The sequence below is a fragment of the Neodiprion virginianus genome, chromosome 4, assembly GCF_021901495.1.
Source record: "Neodiprion virginianus isolate iyNeoVirg1 chromosome 4, iyNeoVirg1.1, whole genome shotgun sequence".
Lineage (NCBI taxonomy): Eukaryota > Metazoa > Arthropoda > Insecta > Hymenoptera > Diprionidae > Neodiprion > Neodiprion virginianus.
Window position 1 is genome coordinate 19485025 of NC_060880.1, and position 27478 is coordinate 19512502.

General features: G+C 36.8%; 3 protein-coding genes across 16 annotated transcripts in view; 1 reads left to right on the forward strand and 2 right to left on the reverse strand.

Moving 5' to 3' along the window:
* Positions 1 to 11790, reverse strand: part of LOC124302913 (bromodomain-containing protein 2-like) — a 29634-nt gene extending 17844 nt beyond the window's left edge. For 2 of the 13 annotated variants that reach the window (XM_046759489.1, XM_046759490.1), the window contains exons 1-9: positions 10708 to 11789; positions 9092 to 9173; positions 8406 to 8704; positions 7847 to 7895; positions 5665 to 5706; positions 4318 to 4566; positions 3989 to 4183; positions 1918 to 2535; positions 285 to 362 (exon numbers count right to left, since the gene is read on the reverse strand). In XM_046759489.1, the coding sequence (XP_046615445.1) occupies positions 285 to 362; positions 1918 to 2535; positions 3989 to 4183; positions 4318 to 4566; positions 5665 to 5706; positions 7847 to 7895; positions 8406 to 8416 (1242 nt within the window). In that variant the 5' untranslated portion in view covers positions 8417 to 8704; positions 9092 to 9173; positions 10708 to 11789. Of the gene's footprint in view, positions 1 to 284; positions 363 to 1917; positions 2536 to 3988; positions 4184 to 4317; positions 4567 to 5664; positions 5707 to 7846; positions 7896 to 8405; positions 8705 to 9091; positions 9174 to 9838; positions 10326 to 10707 lie in introns of those variants that run through there. The other 11 variants (XM_046759486.1, XM_046759485.1, XM_046759484.1 and 8 more) reach the window with 11 other exon arrangements.
* A 230-nt stretch (positions 11791 to 12020) lies between these two features.
* Positions 12021 to 13888, reverse strand: LOC124302917 (ribosomal RNA small subunit methyltransferase NEP1). The gene is made up of 4 exons (XM_046759500.1): positions 13623 to 13888; positions 13131 to 13374; positions 12701 to 12909; positions 12021 to 12562 (listed from the first exon to the last, which is right to left on the reverse strand). Exons 1-4 carry the CDS (start codon positions 13764 to 13766, stop codon positions 12449 to 12451), a joined length of 711 nt encoding a protein of 236 aa, XP_046615456.1. The 5' UTR covers positions 13767 to 13888; the 3' UTR covers positions 12021 to 12448.
* A 1960-nt stretch (positions 13889 to 15848) lies between these two features.
* On the forward strand, positions 15849 to 25932 carry LOC124302916 (glycerol-3-phosphate dehydrogenase [NAD(+)], cytoplasmic-like). Of its 2 annotated transcripts, XM_046759498.1 has the most exons (8): positions 15849 to 16160; positions 17333 to 17510; positions 20143 to 20283; positions 20379 to 20520; positions 22463 to 22575; positions 23240 to 23470; positions 23549 to 23748; positions 25501 to 25932. In XM_046759498.1, exons 1-8 carry the CDS (start codon positions 16117 to 16119, stop codon positions 25559 to 25561), a joined length of 1110 nt encoding a protein of 369 aa, XP_046615454.1. In that variant the 5' UTR covers positions 15849 to 16116; the 3' UTR covers positions 25562 to 25932. The 2 variants fall into 2 exon arrangements, with proteins under 2 accessions (XP_046615454.1, XP_046615455.1); XM_046759499.1 differs by lacking the exon at positions 25501 to 25932 and having other exon boundaries at positions 15851 to 16160; positions 23549 to 24797.
* The last annotated feature ends 1546 nt before the right edge of the window (positions 25933 to 27478 follow it).

The window sequence follows — 27478 nt, forward strand, 5'->3', positions numbered from 1 at the left end:
TTTATTGCAGAAATCTTTCACCTCCGAAGTAATCTCTTTTTCTTTTTGCATTTAAATAAGCATATAATTTAGTGTTTATACTAGAAAAATTGTACCGCTAATGAAAACACAGCATAATCAAACGAATTTTGGTAAAATTGGTTGTTAAAAATCAAAGGAACGCTCTGGATAACAAGGTGAATGCACACGAGAAAATTAAATCGGATTCGAAAGATATCTGATAGTGATAAGACAACACAGATGAAACACGGCGTGCCTTAGTAGGACAAACTTGGGGTATGTACCTTCTGGGCCATCGGCCCCATCAGGGGCATGTTGGCCTGGTGGAACGGCACCAGGCCGTCTTCCGCTTGCCTCGTTGGCTGAAACAGCCCCATCATCAACCCTCTGTTAGTACGTTAATGCCATGATATGATTACATAGACAAGCATACGTGCAGGTACGATATGAATGCGAATATTAAGGAGCTCTTAACGCTGACATGTTTACTGTATTTATCTATCGTATTCGTCTGAATATAGGCAAATTCTCCCAATTTAACAACTTCGAATCAGGGATTTTTTTTTGTAAACCAAGAAAATTACCTATGATTACAATATTATATAAAATGTTGCATTGATAAAACTTGAATGTATTGTACAAATATCGCGTGTTCAATTTTTTCTTATATTTGCGATGTGAGGATTCAATTCATTAAATTTTTTACAGCTATTGATCAACAACCAAGTTTCTCTAATCAATAAAGCGGATTTACTAACACATCTAGCGTCGTGTACAGATTTTTTGAGTGAAATTTGTTTTCAAAAATGTACTCATATTCAGACCAATATGGTACTTTATTACTCAATTTTTCCGCAATATTGTACCAGGCACGTGAAAAAAAAAAGGTAAGAAATTAATTTAAAAAAAGAACGCCAAGTTAACGATGTAGATGTGCCTGGTGCGCAAACAGGATCGCTGCTATTGTGCGTGTATGAAAACAGGTGTTTCTTTTGCTCCACAATTTTTATTTACTAAGAATTTTGCTGAGCACACACATCTATATATTAAAAAACGGTAATGCGCATAGCTAACGTTCACTTGTGTCGTACAAGACATTGTCGATTACCTTAGCGTTGTAAACAGTGGCACAAAAAGTTTTCAATTTATCTGTCGATACATGTAAATTTCTTTCTTCTCTTTTCAGAATGATCTTGTGACACAGGCTTTCTGATAACAATATTCGACATGGTAAAACAAAAGAACCCGATCACCTGACATCAGTTTCAAAAGTATTCACAGGATTTCTACTAATATGCAAAAACAAAATTTCCTGAGGATTCCAGATTTTTCCAACGCAATTTAGAAATTTTGCAAGTGTATCGAAGAAAAATCATTCATGGAGTTCAAAACCGTTGTATTGTTCTGAACATTCAAGATTTTTTTTTTAGATACATGTAAACGGATGAAAGTTTTTTATACCTAGATTTAGAATCTAAGTATTCTCAACGTTTTAAAATTAAGATGGTTAAATGGCAACCATTGAAAATAGCTCTTGAACGTTAGAAAACCTTTGTGTAGCTCAGCTCTGCATTATTTATTTTACAGGAGGTAAAAGAAAACCTGATACTAAAATCTTTTCACAATCTCAAATTCGTTATTTGATATGTTTCAGAAAAATTGAAGATTTGTCAACCAAAATTTCCTGCGAGTTCTAGGTTTTTCCAATTTGTTCACGAAGTAGAATCGACCCTGAACCCTGAATTTATTATTGTATATTATTTTCAAACAACGACAAAACCGGATGAGGAGAATCGTTTCATATTTGATAAATGAAGAAGAGACTGACATATAACAAAAAAGCACCGCTACGGTATTTTACAATCAAATATGAATAGATGAGAATTAGGAACAGACAAGTTAACAAAATAAGCTTACCTTCTTGATCTGTCTCCCTGACTCCCGTCTCGTCGAAATTTTTGCATTTTTCGATTCTAGTGGAGGGTGATATAGCGGTTCGAAAGAGTTTGCCGTTGGCGTTGTTGTATCGGCCTTTCTTTTCACTCCTTTCTTGGGCTTGGCGGGCTGCGCAGGTGGCATAACTGTAGGAGCAGCAGGAACAGGTGGGGGAGGAGGAGCAGCAGTCGCAGGAGCCGGTGCAGCCTGCGTCTCCATTGCAGGTTGGGCGTGGTAGCCGCTTGTAGGAGGTACAACTTGCTGGGGTAGAGAGTTGTGTGTAGCCATAGGCGCAACTCCTATGCTAGCCGGCGGTGCTATCGTCGTGGTGTTTGTGCTTCCAGGCACTGACGTCGGGGCCTGAGTGCCAAGGGGAGGCATCGGAATGATGCCTGTCGTTCCAGCGGACGTTGCTGAAGGGGTAAGACTATTCGGAACGGTCGAGCTTACAGCTGCTGCAACCGAGGATGGTCGACCTCGTCCAGCACCGACTGTCACTCCGGGACCAGCGCCGAGTCTTCCTGTCACGGCCTTTTTACCCTTCAGTCCCTTCGGGACTGGTGGATCTAGCTCGACCTCCTCCTTTGGCATTTGTGCCACCTTTTTTTCAACACAATTTTCATCGTTGTTAGAGAAAGACGAAATGTCGATTGTTCATACATTGATGGAATATGTTCAATCGGCCACGTAAAAATGGATTTGAAGGTTGTAGCGTTAATGTAACGGTGAATTTTTGAAAATAGTCGCTAACTCGATATTCAGGATTGTCTCAATTTCATCATGAACATCGTGGCTACAAGCATCTGATTTTGAAAATTCTCCAAAATTTCTCTGTTTTGGTCGAAAATACTAGTAAATATGAAGTTTATGTCTTAAATATACATATTTACATTGTTATTATCTTTATAAACAAATATTCACAATCGAGTGAGAGCGGCACGTAAAATAAGAATTTGAAAAACGTTTGAATGAGCGACAGCGAGATTTAAATTATGAACAGCTAGTTTAAATTATATCAACTATTGAAAAATTTTGAGATTGCATTGACCACCATATTTCGTTGAATTTTCAAGAACAACTGAGTAACAAGTATTTAGTAAAATTTCTGATCTATATAAAAATCTCAAAACTTTTTCATATCCAGAAAAATTCCCTGACATTTCTCAGTTTTCCAGATAAGTGGCCACCACGTTGAAACATAATAAAGCAGAACATACTTATATTTTGGTCACTCAACTCCTTCAAAGAAATCATAAGACAGTGTAAGACAGGGATTTTTGGTTCAATGCTTTGTTACGTTAATGTTACACAATTCAACCCTGCATGTAAAGTTGATCAGATCGCTTCAAAGTCACTTCAGAATGTGTATTGGAAAGGTAGCACCAAAATTTCTCAAGATTTCCAGATTTATTCAGGTAATTTTTATAATCTTTCACATGTTTCTAATATACTTATGATTCCACATTTATAGACTACTCAAAAACAATGGTAATCTGATTAAACATACTCTTTAAATTATCTTTTCTCAACAATTTTTAGTATTTTCGTTTGATGCTTCTTCTTGCAATAAAATTTTTAATAAGAATACATATTTACGACCCGAAATTGGTTATTTAAGAAGAACTACAGCAAAATTTGTTGGACCCTCAAAAAATTTTGAAACAAGGTGTAGCCCATTTTTTCAAAGTTGAGAAAAATTTCAATGCAATAGATATCAAGTATAGAATACAACAGTCTTTCACAATTTTGAAATGTTTCCATTGAGAAATCTTCACACATAAACTTGAAATATATTTCTTGCGAGATTGAAGTTAATAATGTTGTTGTTACATTTCACGTACATAGAAAAAATGGTTGTCTCAAAATTTGAAGTATTTTCAAGAAATTAGTAAACCCATAATAGAACAAAACAGTAAAACATAATTGCCGCTAAGAATAATTATTTGAAAATTTTTTTTCAACAATCACCCCATTTAATTTTTCACTTTCCAATAGACATTTTCACAGGCACTATCTAGAATAGACAATAAAATAGTGTAAAAATGATTCTTACCTTAGTGAGAAACAATTTTTCCAGAGCTTGCGCCATCACAACCACATCTTCTCCTGGCTTATTGTACACGTAACAGTTGGTGAACATTGTGTTAAAGTCCTGGATGCACTCCTTTCCAGTCCAGTAGTAATTGTTCTCCAACCGTTTTTTTATAGTGCCAAGATCCATCGGTTGTTTGATGATTTTGTGGTAATCCTGGCGAGCGGTGATTGAATAAAAAAAAATTACAACATGTCGTAAAAGCTTGGAAATAATGACTCGTTTGAGTCAGCCAATCTGTTACTTTCGAACAAGCATTTAATTGACGTAAAAAACATGATAAACCGTACTGGCAGATTCAGCTTCTTGGCATCTACCGGCTGTTGAAAAGGCCAGACAAACTGGTGTTTCCATATTGGTTTGAGGACACCCTTTTGCAGATATTGAAGCTGGTTGGTAACGCGACCAGGTCGATTAGGTGGTGGAACTACAGGTGGCTGTACCATGCCGTTTACCGGCTCGACGGGCGGCTCATCCCTCGGAGGCGGTTCCTTTGGAGGAATAGCCGGTGCATTCGACGTTTTGCCAGGTGCGCTCGTCTGCGGTTCAAGAAACTGTATTGAATCTCAAATTTCTAGCTCCGTCAGAACGAGTTTTCATTAAACAGGGCAGAGACCTACGTTTACTTTATACAGAATCATTGACATGTTAAAAACAAAAAAACAGTAGCATCTCTTTTCTTACTCAAGGCGACTACGAGTTTCTCATTTTCATGCATTCCTACACTAAATAATAGCTCGACAATGATTTGTCAAACAAAGCATATGACGGTTAGGTTTAATAATGTATATCTAAGAAGAGCTGACACCTGGAACCAGCATGATTGGAATTAGAAAAAAAAAAAAAAAAAAAAATACAAATTAATTGCTGCACATATCAGACGTCGAATAAGAATATCATGCTCTTTTGAAATCTATCGCACTTGACTTCCAATTATAGAGCTGGAAAGAAGTTCTTGGACGTTTTTTCGCATTGCTACAACTAGATCAGCAATGTTATTTACAACGGTAATAATCTCAATTGATCTCAGACATGCGAAGCTAAATGGAATACTTTTCTCATTCATGCAACAAGCGATTTGGGCTGCTAAGTTGTTTAGTTAATCCAGAACCACTGAAAACAATTTACCATTTTTCAATTTTTTTTCTGTCACTTTATATGCAAGAAAATTTTATTAAGCATAAATTTTACTCAGAAATCAAGCAAGGCAATAAATATTAATATCACAAGCGAGGATTAGTTTAAATAAGCATGAAATTCGTGATAGTTTTTTACAAAAGTTGAAGTGATATTAACACGTGTTTCTTTAGTCAAAAATTTACACAAAAACTACATTCGGGTTAACTATACTAAACGCAGTTACAACAGACGATAAATTAAGATTTTCCGACTTGAGCCCAAGTCTTGCTTTGTTAGAATTTACATCGTTACTTGCATATAAAGGGAGAACTAATTGGTTGCGTTGAACGACTCGACATTTTGAAACTGACAGAATGAAACTCAAAATGAGCATTGAAGACAAAAAGATGAAAAGAGAAAACCAAAAACAAATTTGCAAAATTAGACACCCATTATATTAAAATATATAAATTTTTTCTTGTAACGTTAGATAATAAACCGTCAATTCATAATCTCACCTTGGGTATATTACACAGCCTCTCTCGCTCCTCCACATCTAACTGCAATTCATATACATACATACTATTCAGTCAAACAGCACACATATGTCTTTTCATTATTATTGCGTTCTTTTTTTGTTTGTTTTTATGTGGTTGTTACATTTTTTTTATACATAGGTATGCACGTGATGGAAAATAAGATTGCATGAAAACTCTTGGGTCATTCCCATGCAGCGAGTGAACACGAGAGGCGTGTGAATAAGTGTGTATAATGAAGACAGCAAGGTATCAAAATTTTAACTATGATCAGCATATTCAATTTACACCACTCATACCTACGCAATTATTTGGGAAATCCAGATGGGATGTACTTAATTATATTGAATGTTAGCCGTCAATATCTTGCGCAACAAAGAACAAAAACACATGCATATATAATATTAGTATATAAAAACAAAAATAGGTATCAAACGTGGACTTTTGAAAATGACAATATTGATGCTAGTTAATTTTTTTTTTTGAAGTTTTCATACTCTTTTGTTAGTGATTTAAGGCGATGTTATGCTCAGTAAAGAATTAAGAATCACTGCCAATTGACATACTTGGCTAATCTAGCGTTTGAAGATTTATAGAATTTAGTAACTTCTACAAGTCGAATAAAATTAGTTTCCAGCTTGTCTAGCTGAGCGATCTTAAATGAAAAGTTAAAAAAATTTCTGTTTTACTTGAGCTTTTAAGAAAGATAAAAGAAAAAGAAACTGTATGCAGTGAAGATCATTTTAAACAGACAAGCAAATGTATAACATTGCGTTGTAATAGTGGAGATGTTATGCAGTTGTTAATAGATGCAGGACAAACAAATAAAAAAGGGACGATGTTCCAAGTGTTAGATGAAAACGTAAAAATTTATTCCACATGTTGCTGCGGTTTCATTCGATTTCTCCCATCTTTTTATTAACCGTCCGTCGGCTATCGTCATATCTGACTTTGGCACGTCCTGGTATCTCGGGGTGGGGAAGTGGATGCGGCTTGGGACCCACATAGAAGAAAAACTTCCCGGTGGTATACGCTCACACGCGCAAGAACGTTAGTATGCGCCAGGACCTTGCGAAGTTACGACCGTTCAAAATTTGGAAGTGAACGAATTTGTCACCGATAGGCGGTGACGGATTCAGTTTTTTCGACTTTTGAGGTACGTATAAAATCCACATTTTCTCGTTAAAAATCAAAGTTTCTGATCCTATTTATCAAGTTTACCTAAATAGTATATAACATATCGACATTCATTTTTTCATTAATAAATTACATGTTTTTGCGATAAAAATATTGTGTTTTCATCAATACTTCAATTTTATCCGAAATTTCTCCTTTCCAATAGCCCATTTTCACACGGTGAAATAAATAGGTTTTTTGGAACCGAGCCCAATGTGAGTAGCTTTTTTAGAAAGATCATAGTATCAAGAATAAATCCCTAAAATATTTTTTCGTAATAGAAATTTAGGTTCAAGTATTGATTTTTTAGTGAAATGGTCATATTTACCCGTTTTTCATTATTTATATATTTTTATTTGTTAATTGGTCAAACATTTTGGAATGAAAACTGCTGGAATATTGAGATGAGACCCAAAACTGGTTCCCTGAATTTTTTGGGAATTTTCGAATACTTCTAAGTGGCTTGAAAATAGACGGCGGCATAGTTAAAAAAAAAGGGATAGCCGGCGGAGGGTTAATCTTCAATATAATTTGATTATGAGTAGTTAATGATGCCTGACAACGAAATAAAAATTGTGAACATAAATCAGATCTCGACACTATTGTTAAACATGCGTTTTGAGCTGGACGTAGAATTACACCCGTGAGAAATAATTCGTGAACAATAATCGATACTCTAAGGTTGTATAAAGTGAAGCGTGTAACTTGATTGTTTACCTAATTTCTATTTCCAAACAAGAATAGAGATCAGGATGTAAAATTGATGGTCTTATACAATCAGACTCAGCCAATGTCGGTAGATAAAATTGATATTGAGTAATTCAAAAAGGTGCGAGCCTCAGTTTAAGATACTTTAGAATTTTGATAATAGTATTAAAAGTCTTTTCTCTTTCCTTTTTGAAATTATTTCAATATTCTGACGCAGAATTAAAAAGGAAAGCTTGATAACTCGGTGCTTGGACAAAATACAATCTTGTCAATAACTCACCGAGTTGTTCTGCGATATAGTGTCCACCTGCTGCATCTTGGCTTCGTTTCTGTAACATAAAGAGAGAAGAATATTTGATTAAGACTGCAATTAATACAGTCTCGTACCATTTTGCCACTGGAATTGTAGCATTAATTATATTTTCAGAGAATAATTGCCATATTGTGTATATATGCATTACAGCCAATTGTTGAAAAAAACACTTCTCAACTTATTAGCCAATATACATGAATTTCAAATGAGTTACTTAAATAACCGCCTACAATATCAGATACCAAAAGGATCTTTTACCACGTTAAAATCGCGCCAATGAAACGAAGAAAAAAAATGTGAAACCGAAGAAAAAATCATGTAGAGCAGTAATCCTGCTGCTGACGGCGCTGCCTGCTCCTAAAATACTTTAGAAATGAGACGGATAAATATTTTTGATATAAATATATTTTTTATACTTCTATTACACGTGTGAATGAAAAATGATGAGACGGTGAATGAATAAATTCTAGTGAGAAAAAAATGAATGAATAGTTTGAATCACGACGAGATATCCAACTTTACCCACCTTTCCGACATATATGGTACATAAATGCTACGCAGCAGGTTGCAACTGCTTTACGTCAACGTTACGCTGCTTGACACTACGAGGCTTCGTCAACAACCAAGCGGGCAAGGATATACTCGGAATTGAGCATCGTAGCTCGCTAATTGGTTGCCGAGATGATAGGGCTGCGACCTGGGAGGTTGGTGCCAAGGAGGCATAACACTACTCAAGCCTACCGAATAACGGCGGCTCCAATGTCAGCCCTGTACGCTGCAGCGATTCGCCGTACCTCCGGCCAAGACTTGCGACTTTAGCAACATCTGATAACATAACAAGAGGAGCCCATATTGTACAGCCCTGACACAGGTTTCTTCATTCTTCTCGTGAAAATCATTCTCAGATTTTTACACAATTCATTATTTCGTCTTAACGAACGAATGATTTAAAGTTAAAGAAAAAATAAATAAACATGCAAACACTTAGCTATTCTACTACAGATTTGAAGCCGTACTCAGTGTAGAGAAAATCTAGTTTCAGTGAGACTGTATCTGTTCAATTTCTTACAATCCCAAAAACGTTATTAATATGAATTGCGTTTCAGGCATTGTAAATATCATTTTAGTTTATCGATTATCTGCAGTTATCAGTAGTTGCGAAGAACATAACTGAACTATTGTATGAAATTACCAATTTTTCAGCAGACTTACTCAGTTATCCTCGGGTTTCGTGTCTATTGACGACGTTCTGATATCGATTGTTAGACTCTCTCGCTCTTCAGAAAAGAGGTTTCTATTGTACAAACAGAAAAACGAATGTTGATTAACATTTCTACAGTACAGATATTAAACTTTGAATCTAAGTATTTCAAAATCATTGGAAAAACGTCCAGTTAAAATCTAATTTGACCGCAAGACAGAGGCTTCCTTTCTGAAGTGTTAAAAGAGACTCTTTAAAAGATGCTAAACGATGCTGAAGTCAGCTGAAAAATGATAATTCACGAATTTCTACAGAGCTGCCATCGTTTGCCAATGATCAATCAAGTAAAGTGAGTTTCACAAGCCCTGAAGCAGCTTAATTCATATCACTGCTTTTGCGTCTTCAGTCTAGAAAGTTTAACTTTTTCATAACATAAATAACGAAGCGACTGGATCCACATCTCAGCCATCAGTGATCGAGAAAGACGCGTCGGTGAAACAGACGTGCATCCTTCGTTGTGGAAAGGTAACGACCAGAAGAATAATTTCAAAAGGCGAGCATTCTTACATTATCGTGCAAGTATTTGAGCTACGAGGCGCACGGCATGTCCTGCAAGTTCTTTGACTTTATTTTGTCTATCGACAATACTAAACTCTGCGTAATGTGAAACTCTTACGGAGAAAAAAAAGAGGGAGGGAAGGAGAGAGATAAAGAGAGACAGTAACAGACACTACAGATAGACTAACAAATGAGCGTACATCATCAGCTTTGAACGTTTTTTTTACCAAACCACCTTTGCTTCAGAATTGTTCACTTAAAAGTCCATCACATGAGTAGTAACACAAACTTGAACGGCGTTGATACTTTCCCTGATCATCGATCAGCGTCACAGAGTTGATAGAACAGAGTAAAGCATGTCGCACACTGAGGTGGTGAAGTAACAACATTGACTAAGCTCTCCCAGCAGGGGTATGAGATGACAATTTGATGCGAAGGAATGATGCCTGAACACAATATATATGCAGAGAAGAAGACGACAGGACGATCGACGCGGAGAACTACCAGGCAGGCAGTCAGTTGGAGGGAAAGGCGAACAACGCGACACGACGGAAGACGAAGACGAGGACGAGCGCGGTGACGCGGGGGGTAAACAACTCGGCACTCGATGTTTCGAGGGTAAATAGAAGCTAAGCAAAAGAAACGAACGGAGGATCGAGCGTCGGCGAGCGAGGCGACACGACCACTGATGCTTGAATCGTCGCTCGTCCTCGCTCAGCCTCGGCCTCGGTCGGTCCGTCGGTCGGTCCGTCGGTCGAGCTGGCTGGCGGGATCCGCGCCTAACCAAAGCGATTGAGAAGTACGTCAGTGTCGCAGAGGCTTGGAGCTACCGAATAATGAAAATAAAGGGATTTGCGACGCGAAAGAGAAGACTCGGCGGCGTTCGGTGTTTGGGCTGTTTTTATTTCACGTAGGTTTTATTCAACATGGCGGTTAGCCCACTTTGGAAAGAAAGCTTCGAGGTCTATTGATATGTTTCCCTTATTTTTACGGGACACCGGCGTACATGCACTGATATTCATATCACAATTTACTCGTGTGGCACTCAGGATTATAGAGGACCACCTACCTGATGATTGCCGACGGTTTTTCAATTGGAATTTTATCAAAAACACTACCACTACGCCTCGGAACTCGCTCTACGCTTTCTCCCTGGCTCGCTAGCTTGGTGTTATGGCCGATCCGTTCCCCGCCGCCAGCCGCCAGCCGCTGCCCGCCCTCCGTCACCTCACTCGCACTATCATACAATTTATTCAGGGCAACCCACTCACGTTTGTCCGATAATTATTTCACCTTGCATCGATTATTTTATTTTGATATTTTATCAGTACCCTGCACCGAAGTCCGTAGACATTTTCCTCGGGACTTCTATAATCGGATGCTTTTCCGTACCCATGATGATCTCGGATCTACAAACTAACGATCGCAGCACCAACAATGGCTACGCATTCTTTGCAACGTACGAATGGTCCGTTCCGACGTTCCCCTAAGTCCAACGGGCGACAGCTTAATTTTCTCTTTTCCTGGATCATTATCGACGAGAACTTTCCCATTCACCTTGTACCTAGTTAAAAAGACACTCGTCCTTGGTGATTACATATTTTTTTAATAACAGGGAGACAGGTTTGTGTTAAATGAAATAATGTCGTGCTGTAAATACGTTCGACAACGCAAGTGATGCCTTTATTATTCAACGTCAAAAGTAGGCAGTTTGTACCGCCGTTCCGTATCCACCCATAATGCATTGGCCAGATGCTACAAAATCTATAATAAAACCTAGAACATTCGTGTCAAACTCCGCGAACCAACCAAAAAACAACTTTATAAATAATTTCACTATTTAACAATAAATTACACGTTCTAAAAAGAACCGATGTAAATTTCGCGAGTGACGTGTACGCGTCAATGGCTTCAACAAGTTCCGTTAGCTGACTAAAATGGCCGCTGAGGAACAGCCCAAGTTCATGTTTTTCCCAATTACCATACGTCATTCACTTAGAAAACTTTTAGCGAACAATTCTATTTTCGTTTGTTAATTTACCTGTTGAAAATGATTCGGACTACACGCTTTACGGATACTCAAATTATCGGCCAAGTATTGTTCGGAGCTGCCTACGTACATGGACGATATCGTCAGCCATATTGCGATGATGACGAAACGAAATCCTATATGTATAGCGCATAAGGGAGTTCAGTAACCTCCCACAATAGGCGTTTCGGTGCTAAACGGTTTTTCTCTCCGCTACGAATTTTCCAACAAACCAATCACGCCGCGCGCGCGATGTAGGAAATATCTATGAATCAAAAATACTGTTGAAAAGGAACAATTTACATCAGCGGGATGATTGGTTTATGGCTAAATAAATTGTACATACATGCATGTAATTATACCGATAGTAATTTAATTGCATTTCGCTTTCTTGTTACTCGACAACAAACGCTAATTTACTATATTACAGCAAATTATCACTAACAACCACAATTGATCATTTTCCAGTTTCATAATACGTAAAATTATGTCCACTACATTTGGAAGACACAGAAACAAACAATGTACAGTTTCGAATAGTTGGAAGGACGATTTTGTCTACACTAATAATTTCTGGGAAAGAGTACAAAGTAAATTATAGAAGCTAAGGATTCAGCTTTTGGTGTTCTACGAAATTTTCAATAATAATTTCGATAGGTATTTTATATTTATCTATTGGATTAACAAACACAACCATTAAGTGTAGTCGAATGATTGTGTAGAATTGCTTTGTACACTGATTACATATATTCAATGTTTCGCATATAGGGTATTTCTTAAACTAAATAATCCCCCAAACTTCTTCAAATGCTGAGCACAATTTGCTACAAGTCAAGGCCCCAGAAAGGGGATAATTACTTATCGATATCGTATCTTCCGCATAATCCGGATTCACCTGAAATCATTGAAGAACATTCAATAACGAATCAAAAACATGTAGCCAGTTAAATTATAAAACTATTTAGGCATCCATTTACCATCAAATAAACTATTAACTGTAAATGTGTTTTGACAAACTTTTACACAAACATACTTGACCGTGCGCCATGGCTCCTACAACAATCGCAATTGGTTCTTCAGCAAGGACGAATTCACGCGGATTCTGGACCTTTTTGGCGCTGAAAGACATTGCAAGTTTCCTGCAACCCACTGGCAGATGATCCGTGACTGGATTTTTAATAACTTTAAGTAATTTCATCGGGCCGTCAGAAGCTCGCACATTAAACTTATGGAGCAGTTGTACTGTATGAAAAATGGGAGAGAATTATACAAGTGAAAATGCATTCGTTATTAAGAAATGATGTAAGAGAATCAAATAACTTGTTAATAATTCCAAGGTTTGGCTTTAGAGTTGAATAAAATGTAACAAAGTAGGGGTAAATTATTTTTGGAAAAACTGTTTGCATAGACTGAGAAGTAAGAAACGACTGGATATATCTTCGAGAGTAGAAACAAGTACTCACCCATGAGACCAGCGAAGCGTTTAAACGTCCTAGGTATCCTTGTTTGTGGATTAACTTCAATCAGGACATTTTTCTCAGTGTGAATATAGACTTGTAATAAGCCAGCTCTGTTCAGCGGACTGTCCATCAACATCAGGAGACATTGGTGCGTTATGTCTGGCCTACAGCTCCCAGGCTCTCGGTTATTTTTCTTCAACATATTGGCATGATCGTCGCAGTTTAGTAGTTCAAAACTGTTACCGACCTATGAGGTCGTTGCAAAAGAAAAAATCATAATCAATAAGTGACATTTGGAAGCGAAAAGAATGCGACTAGCCTGAACACCGTGCCTGACAAATTCTTTTGCTTAATAGCTTATCATCACTTTTGACCAATGTATTTATTGACAGCAATGGAAAAAACTAATTTTCACAGAATCTAACTCTGTGCAGTGTTCAAGTTACTATAATAATAAGAGGTAGATTCAAATTTGTGCAAAAAACCTAACCTTACCTTGACGGATTCTAACTGGGCTTCGTCCAGTATTACTATGAGACGTTTCTCCTGATTTTTGATGTGGGCAATTTGTAGATGCTTTGGCATCGGATCAAACTCAAATTCGTCTTTATCTTCACCATGTTTTCTTTTCTTACCCATTTGTTTCTACAAGTTGACAAGACTAAAACAAACTCGATCCCAGATGAGGAAATTTCATACCACGTGCACGCTTGTCGCCATTTGCAATTCGAAATTGAATCAATCGACAGCACAGATCGAAGGTATCTGACTATTCTTAGACGTTGTTCGAGATGTCGATCGTCGATTATTGACATTGTGTGTCTATCGGTATCAATGTTCGAACTCAAGTCAATTAAAACAAGAGATAATTAAGTTTCGGAAAATGTTCATTTTAAATGTGCTCATACATGTAATACACTCGATTGCAGATTTCTGAGATAACATGATTGTGAAAAGTGTATTTCCGTAGAGGATATCACTACAAATTCACGGGTTGCGATAGAAAAATGTGAAAAAGTTTCGAGAGACACTGTAGATTCCGCATCTAAGTCTAAAGAAATTTCTTAACATGTTCGAAATTCAAATGAAACTTTCAATTATTGCCACCGGGTTCAAGAGCGCAACGTGGCGGGTGAGGCAGGCGGACGATGATTGATCGTAGAAACTTTTCCATGGCTGAATTGGACCTAGCGAATTATGCCTGTAATAAACTTGTGGAAATATCCAGTTGTCCCTGCTTGTGCGCTCGCCTACAGAATAACCGACGGAAAAATTGGAACTTGAAACTCAATGAGTGCGACGTGGTAATCGTATCAATCCAATAATTACCAATTGCATTGAATTGAATGTAAACTATAAAGTGTAGAGAGTTTCAGACCGAAAAATATTAGAAGAAAATTACACATGTTTTTAACATTGTGGTGATATTAAGAAAATGATGATATTATAAACGATCAGGTATCGCATAATATTATCGCTCAGTAAAGTAATTTTGGTAACGATTACTTGAATTTGCGTACGTTAAAACGTTCGCGTTGGGTACCTAATCTTGAGATTAGATCCATTATCCGATGATATCTGATTAGCATTTATGAACAGGTAGCAGCTGTCCACGCATACCTACATCTTATGTGTGCAGAGATTAAAACATCAGTGAAAATTATATTGTACTCTCCGTTCTTTTACATCGGTTATCTCTCAATAATTTCTCAAAATATATGGGTGGCACAAACGAGGTTTATAGAAACTAATTATTCAAATCTGTTTCTCAATTTCGCGCTGCTGAACGTATCGATTTTTATGCGTGGGCACTGCACATGCGCGTGGTCAGATTCATAAAATTCGTACCGACCATGAACGTTATAAATTGATCTCGTTCGTGACCTCGGCAGGATGGCAGCTCTAGAAATCAGCACATTCGCGATCTGTTTCACAGGTTGGAAAACTTCCACTAAACTCTTGGCCTGTCTAATTCGATGCCACGTGCCATCGAACAGTTGGTCATTCGTCAATGATTATAATAGTTTTCCTAACACTCATTGATTTATCGAGAACTCGGCGACTAGAGACAAAGATAAAAATGGATTTCTCCCCTAGCAGATGCCGTCTAATTAAAGTCGTTTTCTAAAATTTCACAACTGACGGCATTCGTTACATAATTACTCCATATATCAGGGTTGAAATTTAACTAATTCTGCTTCAGGAATATCATTCAAGTAATTATAAGCGCAACTTCCAGAAAGCAAATGAAAAGAAAAAACAGTCGAAATCACGATCTTATCTCCGACCAACTAGTCTAAAAAATTTACCCCAAATAAATAATGTACGAAAAAAAAACTGCCGCGTGCGATTGCGTAGCCTAAAGTTAGCTGCCAAAAACACGATATTTACAAAAATTTTTATATCGGTGTCGAAATTTGGCGTTTCAGTGGCGACCATGTTAGACAATTTTGTCGGTGCGTGGAAACTTTATTTCGACCTTACGATCGTTTAACCAAACGTCCAGCTTCCGGGGCTAAACCGATGAAAGGGAAAAAAAGTGTAGCTTAATTTCAACTCCTGGATATGTTGTGCCCAAGTGTGTATAGCCTGGAATTTTCCAATTTTTGAGAACCTGCTTTACCGCTGCGGCTTATCACGCGTCTTTGCGATTGGCCGAGCAATTGTTTATCCCCCCCTCTTGTACAGATTTGTTAGCGAGCTCGCCGCGCGTTCGGCGTTCAGTCGATCAGTGCTGCGTTCGGTAGGTAAAATCCAGTTTCGACCTCCCCTGGATCCACTGGCCAGTAATCATAGCAGTACTCGCAGTAGCTTCAGTCGTGTTCGAGCTTCAGGATCAGTCGCGTGGGAATCTGAGGCCGCGGGAAACGTGTGGACAGTGTTGAGTGCGCGTGCGTCCATCTCTCTCTTTTCACTTTCGGCTTCCCTTCTCTTGTGGGCATCCGAAACGCCGATTTCGTCAGTAAAACAAAGCGTGAACACATTAGCAATGGCAGAAAAGAAACGCGTCTGCATCATCGGCTCTGGCAACTGGTAAGTCTTCCCATTGTTTACGCTTGTACGATCGATTTTGGCTGTGTGTACAGGGCGGTGCACGATATCGTTGAAATAACGCCTCGATTGTATTAATTGTACGCGGCATGTTTCCTAGGCTAATTTAACCGTGTAAGCATGTGTAACAACGGAAGAATTATCGTACGCAAATCGACAAGCGAATAACGAGCTTTCAATCTTTTCTACAAACGAAAAATAACAAAACAGAGTCGCGGTAGAATTTGTAATCGCTTTTGTTGGGTTTCATCCTTCCGTTATTTCGGTTTCCCGGAGTCAAATATTAAACTTTGTACCAATCCGTATCGTGTGTTTAGCCTTATCTTGGGATTTATTTTAATATTTGTATATATACTATCGTCGCCGGCCACTTCCCCGGTCAGCAAGAATGTCGCCCACGTATCACAACGCTGTTTGTGCAACGTACAAATACCTATAAGATTATGCGCGGTGCGGTAGCGCGGCTTTCAATTGTTTTTTATCGTCTTAGATTATAGAAATTCAAAAACTTACATAGAGGTCTCTTCCTCATTGGATCGTAATTATCCGACCGAATTGCCGGCAACTTCACAGCGTAATTCAGTCCGCGATTTACAAACTTACCTATATAACCATTCTTACAAGATTATCTGCAGTGCAATTTTAATATAGCCGATACGTGTGTAATTTTATAGAACGATGATACGCAGCTGCGCGGCAAGGAAGGTCGCGTGTCTCGTTTATATTTACACATATATCTATACTGTATATATATTATACTCGTAATACCGTACGTATAAGATCGCTTCCTTTCCGTGCTGAAAATGTCATCAGCTGTGGTATACTTGTAATATTGCTGCTGAAAATAGAATGTTCCTCGCGTGAGTCCGTCACGTGAGTCTGGAGAAAGTCTGGCATCATTGTATATATAGGTATGCTATTATCATCGAGCAGCGGCAGAGAGTATAATTCACCGTACACGTGTAAAATTATGAATATAAATAACGCTTCTCGACGACGAGGAGAACCGGGATGAGTTTTGAGATTTTACAATTCGGAATAGGGAATTAATGAAACAGATATTCTCGTTACTCAATCAATATATCTGCACCATCGTCGTATGTTGTAAATATAACAAACAATGTTACTTACTTAATTTATTCATATATTTTCAGGGGATCTGCGATTGCTAAAATTGTCGGCAAAAATGCCAGGGAACTTCCTCAGTTCGAAGAACGGGTCACGATGTACGTTTACGAGGAGTTCCTAGACGGTAAAAAACTTACCGAAATCATCAACGAGACTCACGAGAACGTCAAGTATCTACCGGGGCACAAGATTCCCGAGAATGTGGCAAGTTTCGTGTTGTAATCGTTACGTTTAATGATGTATCGATTAAGTTGCGTAACATGTACGATATACTTCATTATTTATACTTATTGCACTCCTAACACTGTATACACTATACTCTCATATTTTTCATCATCACAAACAACTAGCTTTCTTCAACTTTGAACACCTACATACACAATGTGAATTCGATACAACGATCAGATAATTTCATTTATCATCTACAGCATATAAGTTATACTATACATGTATATTACATTACACATATAGTCAAGCGATTAGGCGATAATATCATATCCAGGGATTAGATTCAAATGCCTTGAAAGTTTTTTTTTCGCCTCGTTACGAAACTGATTATTTCTATCTATACAACGAGTTCGAAGATATATAGATATACGTATTTCGATGATTGATGGATTATGTAGCGATTAATCAGAATCCTCTTTCATGCAGCGTATATAGTATACAATTTCACACAGCAGTTTAATCGCGATAATGCACGTAATCAGAGTCAAGAAAAATGTTTTCTTAATTCGACAGCTGTGATCGATGTATTTTATTTATCAATTTTTACATTCATTCGCCTCTTGATTATGCATAAATGGAAAGTGCCTAATTTTCTCTGTATTTCGTGAAAACCTTAAGTGCAAATTATAAGATTCCACTTTATGTTTCTATACGCTGAAATTTTTGCAGCGTTCATTGCTGTTCATTGATAAATTATTCTTTTCAGCTTATTGCTAGTCCGAAATTGTTATAATATGCTGATATTTAGTAATATTGGATCTATAACTCGAAGTGTTTGTCGATACAGCTCATCGGTTATTCAGAAGTGTCTACCACCCATATACATAATGTGCTGAGAAAAGTAATTAACAATTTTCAAGAAAGTGTGTAACGATAATTACGTTGCGAAATAAGGCGATACACGTATCACATTATTACCTGTATGTATATGCAAATACGATACGAGTAGCAAGAGTAAAACCTTGACCCAAGTTCAATACTGCGGTAACAAAGCGCGTGAGTGTCGCACAGTTCGTTATGCATAAGTAGAATGTAAAATGTACCTATATACATATATAATTCTGTATACACATATGAGTACGTAGATGGACGCGTATAATGTATAGTATACAAATCCAAGGAACAACGCAACGCAAAATACCACGGTAAAAATGTTGATGGAATTAGCAAGAAGAAAAAAGAAAGGAGTGAGAAGTAAAAATGTAACCTCAGGCGAAACGTTCGATAAAAATTGAAAATGCTTAAAACCACATGCATTATATACTTCTGCTTCTTTCTTTTTATTTCCGTTTGGCCTCTTTACAGTGTTTACAAACCGCTGTTGTTCCAGGTGCGTGAGACAGAAACTTATACAATGAGTTAGACGTGTATACACTCTTTTTAACCAAATAACTATCTATAATGATACAGGTGTTAAATTTTTGTAATGGTTGTTTTAACGTTATAACGAGGCAAAAAAAAAACATGCAGGCAAAAGTTAATCTTCCTTTGGGTGCTTTTGAAACGAGTTCGTTTTTTTGTAACTGTCTTTTTTTTTACCTTCTTTGCGTAAATATTTTACTCGCAATTTACTCGTCATACAATTATGTGTGTAATATAGTTGTGAATGAGTGCAGCTAGAGAAACAAGTAGGTGCAAATATACCTATGTTGCGTCATACGTAAGCACTGCGGTTACATCGCGCTCAATTTTCTCTCGTTTCCAGTCCCCCTTTAATCATCTACCTTCTTCTTCTCTATTGTAACCATTACCTGCCGACATTATGATAGATATACCTAAATGAAAAATCCTCGCTTACTACTCACCATACATATAATAACAACCCCGCGTTGGTATTGATTTTGCAAAGGTGCTGCATCGCGTACTTACGTTATACCGTTTATTTTCCATTTTTCAACGTGTGTTATGCACATAATTACCTGATATAATTATTCACAACGAATGTGTAATTATTCATCATCATTCATTCGTCTTATCTCCGCAACGTGATCGTATACATTGTGCAAAAATGAAATGTTTTCAAAATCGTCTGTATAACGCAGAGAGCAGCGTTACTCTTTATATCGATATATTAATACGCGAAAAAGTTCTGGCAAGAAAGATAAAAAAGAAAGAAAAAATGCAGGAACAAAAGAATGTGAAAATGTAAAACTTTGTAAGAAATATATTCTTTCAATTTTATTCGTATTGGCTTTCTCCTTTACTTATATGTACCAATACAAATTGTTCGATTCGTTGCAGCAGTAGCAATCTAAGTATAGAATATATGTAACGTAGATAAAGATCGCGACCGCTGTCTGTGTATAAACACGTCTTGTTTAGTCGGCTTTAATTGTCGCAGGTCAGGCATGCATGCCTGACGATAAAGGCATTCAAGTGACAAAAATAATTCCTGAATCTGGATCGGACTGTACCAAAAACTACTCCAAATTATCGCTTGCGATATATTTAAATATGGTTGTTTTTTTTCGGGAGAACACAAAACGGAATACTCCCTGAATTAGAAACGCAACTTTAATCTCGGGAAACTCAATTTTTACAAATATTATGCGGTGAACAACTTGACGGATTGTTGAAATTTTTTTGAAATAATGAACAAAATTTGTAGATCGCTGTACCGGATGTCCTGGACGCTGCCCGTGACGCGGATATCCTGATATTCGTCGTGCCCCACCAGTTTATCCACAGGATATGCAGCTCCCTTCTTGGAAAGATAAAATCCACCGCTGTTGGCCTGTCGTTGATAAAGGTTGGCGGAAATTCGCAAATTTTACTTGGGCTAATTTTTATCGTAAATCGGAAGTGTTCTGAACCTACATATTGTTACCCTTTCTTTCTTTGCAGGGATTTGACAAACGTGAAGGTGGCGGCATCGAGCTTATTTCCCACATAATAGCTAAGGAGCTGAAAATACCGGTTTCCGTTTTGATGGGAGCAAATCTTGCCTCGGAAGTCGCCGATGAGAAATTTTGCGAAACCACAATTGGTATGGCGATGTTCAGACGAATATTACGAATGAATCGTCCGTAAGGCTTGAGGCAAAGATTAGGAAAAGATAAAAAAAACTGTTTGAAAAGTGTTCGGCACTCTTATTGGCGCTAATTATATAACGAACACGAATGAAATGATATTTCGATTATGTAATGAAACTGAAATTGGGCATATTTAAATAATGCAAGCTAAGATATCAAGAATTTAAGAAAGTGTTTCGTAATTAGAACGTTCGAAATGCTTAGACTGTCGTATTTTCGATCCGATTCCAATGTTTTTACGCTCCCTTAGTTCCTTGATCAGATTTTCACATATTGTATCAAAAACTTTCAAGAAATCTTTTACTATAGTACAATTACAACGCGCAAATTCAACTACTGACAAATATTTATTGTACCGTATTTACACAAATCTATTTTCATTGTGTGTTAAGATGACTGTCTGTAAAAAATTTTTTCGGTGTTTTCCGGAGGTTTCTATCGTAAACAAAGTAAGCCCAAAATTAATTATTTAGGATGAACACTATCAGAAGTTAATCGTTTTAAATATTTTAATCATAAAAACTTTTCTAAACTCGTTGATTACTTAGCTTGTGTTATTCGAATTTACTCGGATTCATTTCTATGACACATCAAAAATGCTATTTCATTCGTATTCAATATCATTAACGCGAATAACATTGTTGAAGATTTTCTTGATGATTTTTTCATGTTTCCCGACTTTTGATTCAGACGACGGGACCGATTAATACTTAAAATTTTCCACAATGTCGTTATCAACGTTGCACAATAAGCTATAAATACGTTTATGCTTCGCTAGGATGCTTGTGATGAATATCGTGCTTTACGATCGTCCAACCATCGTGCGGAATACATTCTTTCTTTGAACTGCAGACACGAAATTCACGCTCCAAAATATATTCAGTTTTTCTTGCTCCATATCGCATTACGGATATTTCAGACCCGGAAACTAACGTTAAAACTATCGGCAAATCAGCTCCCTGGTAGGAAACTTTCATAAACAATAGAGAAAATTTAGATCTACGTAAATTGGCATACGTCAATAAGTAATGACACTTTTAGTTGAAAGACAATGCGAATCTGATCTCCAACAAAGGTCTAATCGACATTATTTTGCATATTTATGCAAGTAAAAGTATTATTAACATGCCACGTTTGCTTAGTACTACATTTTTTGTGGTAAATAAATACGCAGAATTTATTACATTAAATGGTGGTCCACTAATAACCGATTCTCCATAGCATTTCTCAACCGTATTACGTGGTTATTTTCCATCAGAGAAAGTTATCTGTATATGTAAATTACATGCGTGATGTAAAACTTTTCCGATAGAAATATATAAGCGGTGCACACAAGCAGTCTTTGAGGCGTTCTTGTAAAGGCGGCGATAACGAACGGGAGATAGTGAAATTTACTGACTGTGTAAGCAAGCCCGTATATCTTGTTACGACATCGTTTTATACATCGCTTCATGCTGCTCGTTACACGAGTCTAGGGAATGTTTACTTCTCCAAATACTTTTTCCAGCTGATATCGAACCGTCACTATTTCTTTCCGATGATAAACAAACAGCCATCATGTTGATAATTGACGAAAAATCGGGCTTGTTGTGTACGAGAACTTGTACAAATAAGTTATAAAACTGATGATAAGATGAGAAGTTTACTTAAACACAGATTGCCGGCGTTATACCGGATTTGAACGTTGTAAATAGTCGGTCGCGGAAAAGTAAATTGTTATGTCTATAGAAGATGAGCTGGATAATCCCATATCTGCCTTAATCCCTGTCACAAGGATAGTTGTTGGATAAAAATAAACAATGGATATACATTCATATGTACAGATAAGTGGAAAGGACTGTAATATGATTACATAAAAACTGTGGCGATCAGTTTCTACATGTTGTTCTTTCTCAGGTTGCAAGGATAAACTTGTTGCGCCATTCCTCAGGGACATTATCCAGACCAGCTACTTCAGGGTTGTGGTCGTTGACGATGCAGATGCTGTAGAATGCTGCGGTGCGCTCAAGGTAAAAAGAATAAAAAATTTGCACTCCAGAAAACCTTGACGCAGGTTTGAATAAAAACTATTGCATAAATAAATACTGAAAGAATTCCAAAGAACTAATATGCCAAAGAATTGAACAAAAGAAATCTAAAATGTTGTAACAAAACATGTTTTGAGAGGTTGGATGAATTTTGAGCGTATCGTATCTCACCAACCAATTATTCAATTCGATTGAGGTTTGGTTTATTCAAAAGTATGTAAACTGACTTTCATTTATATATTCTTTTAATAGAATTCATACACATGAAGCATTATTATTGATAATATGACATGTTTTGCTAATTCAATAAAAAAAAGTGGTCAATTTTGGAAACCCAATCATTGTCTCCAACTTTGAAGTGAATCGCCAAGCAAGTTAACGAGTGAAATTGTTTACATGGTTACCAATAACAATGCTTTCTGTTAATTGACTGTGATTAAAAAAAATGATGTAAATGAAACTACTTTTGAACAAAACAAATACCAATCGAATTAAATGGTTGATTGTCGAGATTGATACAAGTTTTTAAAATTCACCAATTTTTTCGGTTGTTTACTCTGATATACTTGCTTGATTCGGTTTATGATTATTGTATTGCCAAAATTGTTCTTGTTTGCTGATGTTAACGAAAACTGATGAATCGCAGAACATTGTTGCCTGTGGCGCTGGTTTCGTCGATGGTTTGGGACTCGGGGATAACACAAAGGCGGCGGTGATCAGACTTGGACTGATGGAAATGATCACGTTCGTGAACGTATTCTTTCCCGGTGGACAGTTGTCAACTTTCTTTGAAAGTTGCGGAGTCGCCGATCTGATAACTACCTGCTACGGAGGTCGAAACAGGAAAGTTTCCGAAGCTTTTGTCAGGACTGGAAAGGTACGATACTCAACTTTTTTACGATGTTAGCACAAGAAAGAACGGTACATTAACATTACTGCTGTTCCCGTTTTTTAGAGCATCGCTGAACTCGAAACGGAGATGCTAAACGGCCAGAAATTGCAAGGACCTTTTACCGCTGAAGAAGTCAATTATATGCTCAAGCTGAAGGACATGGAGGGAAAGTTCCCACTCTTCACAGCCATTCATCGAATCTGCGTGGGCGAGCTAAAGCCCAGCGATCTCATCGACTGCATTCGCAGTCATCCGGAGCACATGTAAGCCGAACGAAATATTAGAGTCGACAGTAATGTCAGCCACGCCACAAGTTGAACCAAATTGTGTCCTGATTCTTCTGCTTTTATCCTTGCTTCCTTTCTGACCATTTTTTTCCCACTCAAACAAACGAGACGTGGGGCTTTTAATTATTGTTGTTGCGTTGAATTTCTCAACGAAATTCTACGATGACAAAAAGAGAATAAATAGGTAATGCCAGAGTTCTTCTGGATATTTTTGGGTTTGTAGAAAATAATATGCGTGCCCATTTTATTTCGTCTGCGTGGAAGAAACTGAGAGGTTGAAAAATTTCTTCATTCACGACTCTGACGTTTTGACATATTTTAACGTGATGTAGTAATATTATTATATACATATACCTATATGAAAGAAGTTTAGCGTGGATATATCATCGTAGAATAGATGAAATTCTGACGATAGAGACGAATAGCTTTCCATCATTGTCGATTCAAAATTGTTAACCGCGTCGTCAGGCGTAAACGAACTCTTTTAAAATTATAAAATCCCTCTTTCTTCTCTTTACACAATTCAATTCAATTTATTTTTCAATCTTGACTGATTTTCCCCTTTTTTATTTCAAATATTCGTGGTAACAGAATAATTCTTCAATTGAGTAACGCTCAAATTTCCCTGTAGACACGAAACCTCAACCACTTGTTAAATATAGGCAACTGTGATTTCCCTCGCACGTGTTTACTCCTTTGATTAATATCGTGTTTTATTGACGAGTATAATGCTAATTCACCGCCTTAACACTCCAAAGCTCTACTATGCTGTAGTATGACAATTACTTATCGTTTTCTACCAGTTACATGTAAAATATTTTATATATATTAAATATTAATAACACGATGTGTAATTAGACACCAAAAAACAGCTGCGTTTCAGTTCCAACATTACGTTTATAATGAAAACAAAATTATTGGGATGAATCGCGTAAAGTAAAGAGTCGATAAAGTAATGCTTGCAATCAGCAATGATATTTCGTTAACTATAACAATTTTTAACCCCCCCCCCCCCCCCCCCCGCCGCTCCTTATTATTAATTTTCGAACCGCTCTGAAAAAGCGCAATTATCAACTGATTTGCCTGCTGAAGAGTTGTAATGAGTACATTTAACGAGAAAAATAAATTGTTTTACTAACTTGTTATTATGTATATTATATACATACATATAAATAGACATATATTGTATAAAAAAAAAACAAATATACGAAAGACTTTGAATTGTTACCATTTATTGTAAATGTTTATTGTTACATTATTACTTATTATTGTATAATAACAATAATTATGATAATTATTATTATTATTATTATCATCATTATCATGTATTGTGTATTCCCAGAGCGATGAAAAATATAAAATTTATCATTTGTTATCAGAAATATGTTTTCCGCACTTTTATCGCATCGATATGTGTTAAAAAGCTACAACTGAATTGCAGCGTGTTTTGATTTTTATTTTCGATTAACCCGTACTAACCTTTTACTATTTTATCTGTAAATTATTTCTCTTCTCTTTGTTTCCAATTATGCCGCTTTCCTTCATACTTTACCTATTTTATCTCGTACTTTTTCTGCATTATCTAAATCTGAGTATTTTTTATCTACATCATTAATCAATTTTCGTTTCATTTGGTGTATCAATAATTGGAGTCTGTGTATTGAAATGACTTGACAAGCTAGTTACATATCATACTGAATTCTTATTAATTTCAACTACTGTATTTAGAAACGAGGGTTACGGATTTAAGGAACTTCTACCAATTCCATCGCCGATATCTCGTCTCTGAAGAAAACAATATCGCCATACCAGCCAACAAACTCATTGAATTATTTTACTGTGATTGCATCGGGTTACATTGAACGTATACTTACTGTACACATTCGAATTTTGAATGTGAATTTTTGAGTTAATATCAATCGAAATGATGTTATTCATTTTGCATGTTTTCTCAATAATGTTTCACTGTAAATGGTTAGGTTTCTACAAACAAAATGTTTTGTCTTGTATTTTTTTATGCCACTATTTGCAAAACTTACGTTAACAATACTACGAATTATCGCTAAAATTATCTAGTTATCCTTTTGTACTTTTATAAAAAATTATTTTATATTCTGTTACAGTGTTAAGGTTAACTAATAAATCATTAGATTCCAACGATTTATTAAGTGATTCTACAAAGTGTCTGCCCTTAGAATTAGTACGTATATTATTTCGTTGTTTTATAATGGTTTTATCGACATCGAAAATGAGCGCCTAATATTTCAAGATCAAAATGACCGCTCCGCGATCTTTATTTATTGTAACTAGCTGAAAGCGTCATCTTGCGGTTAAACTTTGAGTATTGTTAGTTTGCGTAAAGCAATTTCCGTCAGAAAGTTAGAGACAAATAATACCACTCGTGAATCGAGTTGCATAAAAGTAGGCGCAAGACGGTATTGTTTATTCTACCGATAAAAAAAAAAAAATAGGAAAGAAATTAGTATTGCAGTTATAGAGCTTACGAGAAGTTGACGATTTCAAAGGTAACTCAAAAATTCGTACATTCCGCTTTTACGTCTATCGCACAACGAAAGAAACAGAGTAACAGTAACAGAAAATGAAAATTATTCCCCAATGAACGGTAGACTTCGTCTTTTAGATTTTTCCAAAGCTACTCCGTGATTGAAGAACAATTTTCATTCCCTATTCTTATTCCTATTTGTTTTCATTGTATAACAGGCTTTACCGAAGATCTGATTTACCTAACTTCTTTTTTTTATTTCTCCCTTCTTGTTCACGTGTTAAAACTTATTACGCACACACGTCGTCACGTTGCGTAATGAAGAAGACGGAGTGAAAAAATAAACGAAATTACCCACGTGCTTCAATTACGTAACGATTTATATCAGTGACGAAACTCCGCGTGGTTCTGAATATACGCAAACGATGCGTGAATGTACGTACAGGGTCGATTTACAATGAGTAGGACGATGAATAAATCGTTGAGCGTTAATCTCACGATTGTATGTGATTTAATTATTCTTATTATACCGTCACCGTTAATCGCAGCTCAGCATTGCTCGTAGTGCGAAATGCTCGCAAAACTTATAACATGTGTGTTAACATCTATTGCATGTATGTACGCGTGCATCGGTACATGAGGGCTCGGTATTTTTGGCGCGTTAAATAAAATATCCAGGAAGTAACAGAGTCAAGACCTTGGTTCGACTTGGCAAGAGTCGGTGATGCGCGACCTGCTTCAGAGCTATTCGTTTTTACTCATTCACCGATCGGTATTCTTTTCGTGCTTTTACTACGACGTTTTCACTTTCTGGTTCCTTTTTTCAAAGTCTTGTCAAAATTTCGACACTCCTACAATTAACGCGTTACATTTACAAATTATCTCCGTGAATATAGTCCTTCAACAACGGACGTGTAAATTTCTCAAACTCGATATAGATGTCTGATTAAGGTGTATATCTCGTCGGTGAAAATTATACTAAAAATATTCTTGCCATTGTTACAATTGATACGAAACAATTTTCGATGATTGAAGAGTGATGGAAATGATCGTAGAGCGTGAATACTTTTCGAAGCGTTTCAACGCCGGCCATATTGGTTTTTATACCAGAAATCGAGCATTTCTCAATTGTGGTTGATCCAAGTTATTTCGCAATGTAAAATCCGAACGCGAAGTATCTTGCTACCGAATCACAGATGCAAT

Bases quoted from the DNA above. Each gene is read 5' to 3' on its own strand.
- LOC124302917 (XM_046759500.1), bottom strand. From the start codon at position 13,766: ATGGGTAAGAAAAGAAAACATGGTGAAGATAAAGACGAATTTGAGTTT. The intron at 12,910-13,130 runs GTGAGTACTTGT...TTTTTCATACAG, and splicing joins ACGCTTCGCTGGTCTCATGG to TACAACTGCTCCATAAGTTT. The intron at 12,563-12,700 runs GTATGTTTGTGT...CAATGATTTCAG, and splicing joins GAGCCATGGCGCACGGTCAA to GTGAATCCGGATTATGCGGA.
- LOC124302916 (XM_046759498.1), top strand. From the start codon at position 16,117: ATGGCAGAAAAGAAACGCGTCTGCATCATCGGCTCTGGCAACTG. The intron at 16,161-17,332 runs GTAAGTCTTCCC...ATATATTTTCAG, and splicing joins ATCATCGGCTCTGGCAACTG to GGGATCTGCGATTGCTAAAA. The intron at 20,284-20,378 runs GTTGGCGGAAAT...CTTTCTTTGCAG, and splicing joins TTGGCCTGTCGTTGATAAAG to GGATTTGACAAACGTGAAGG.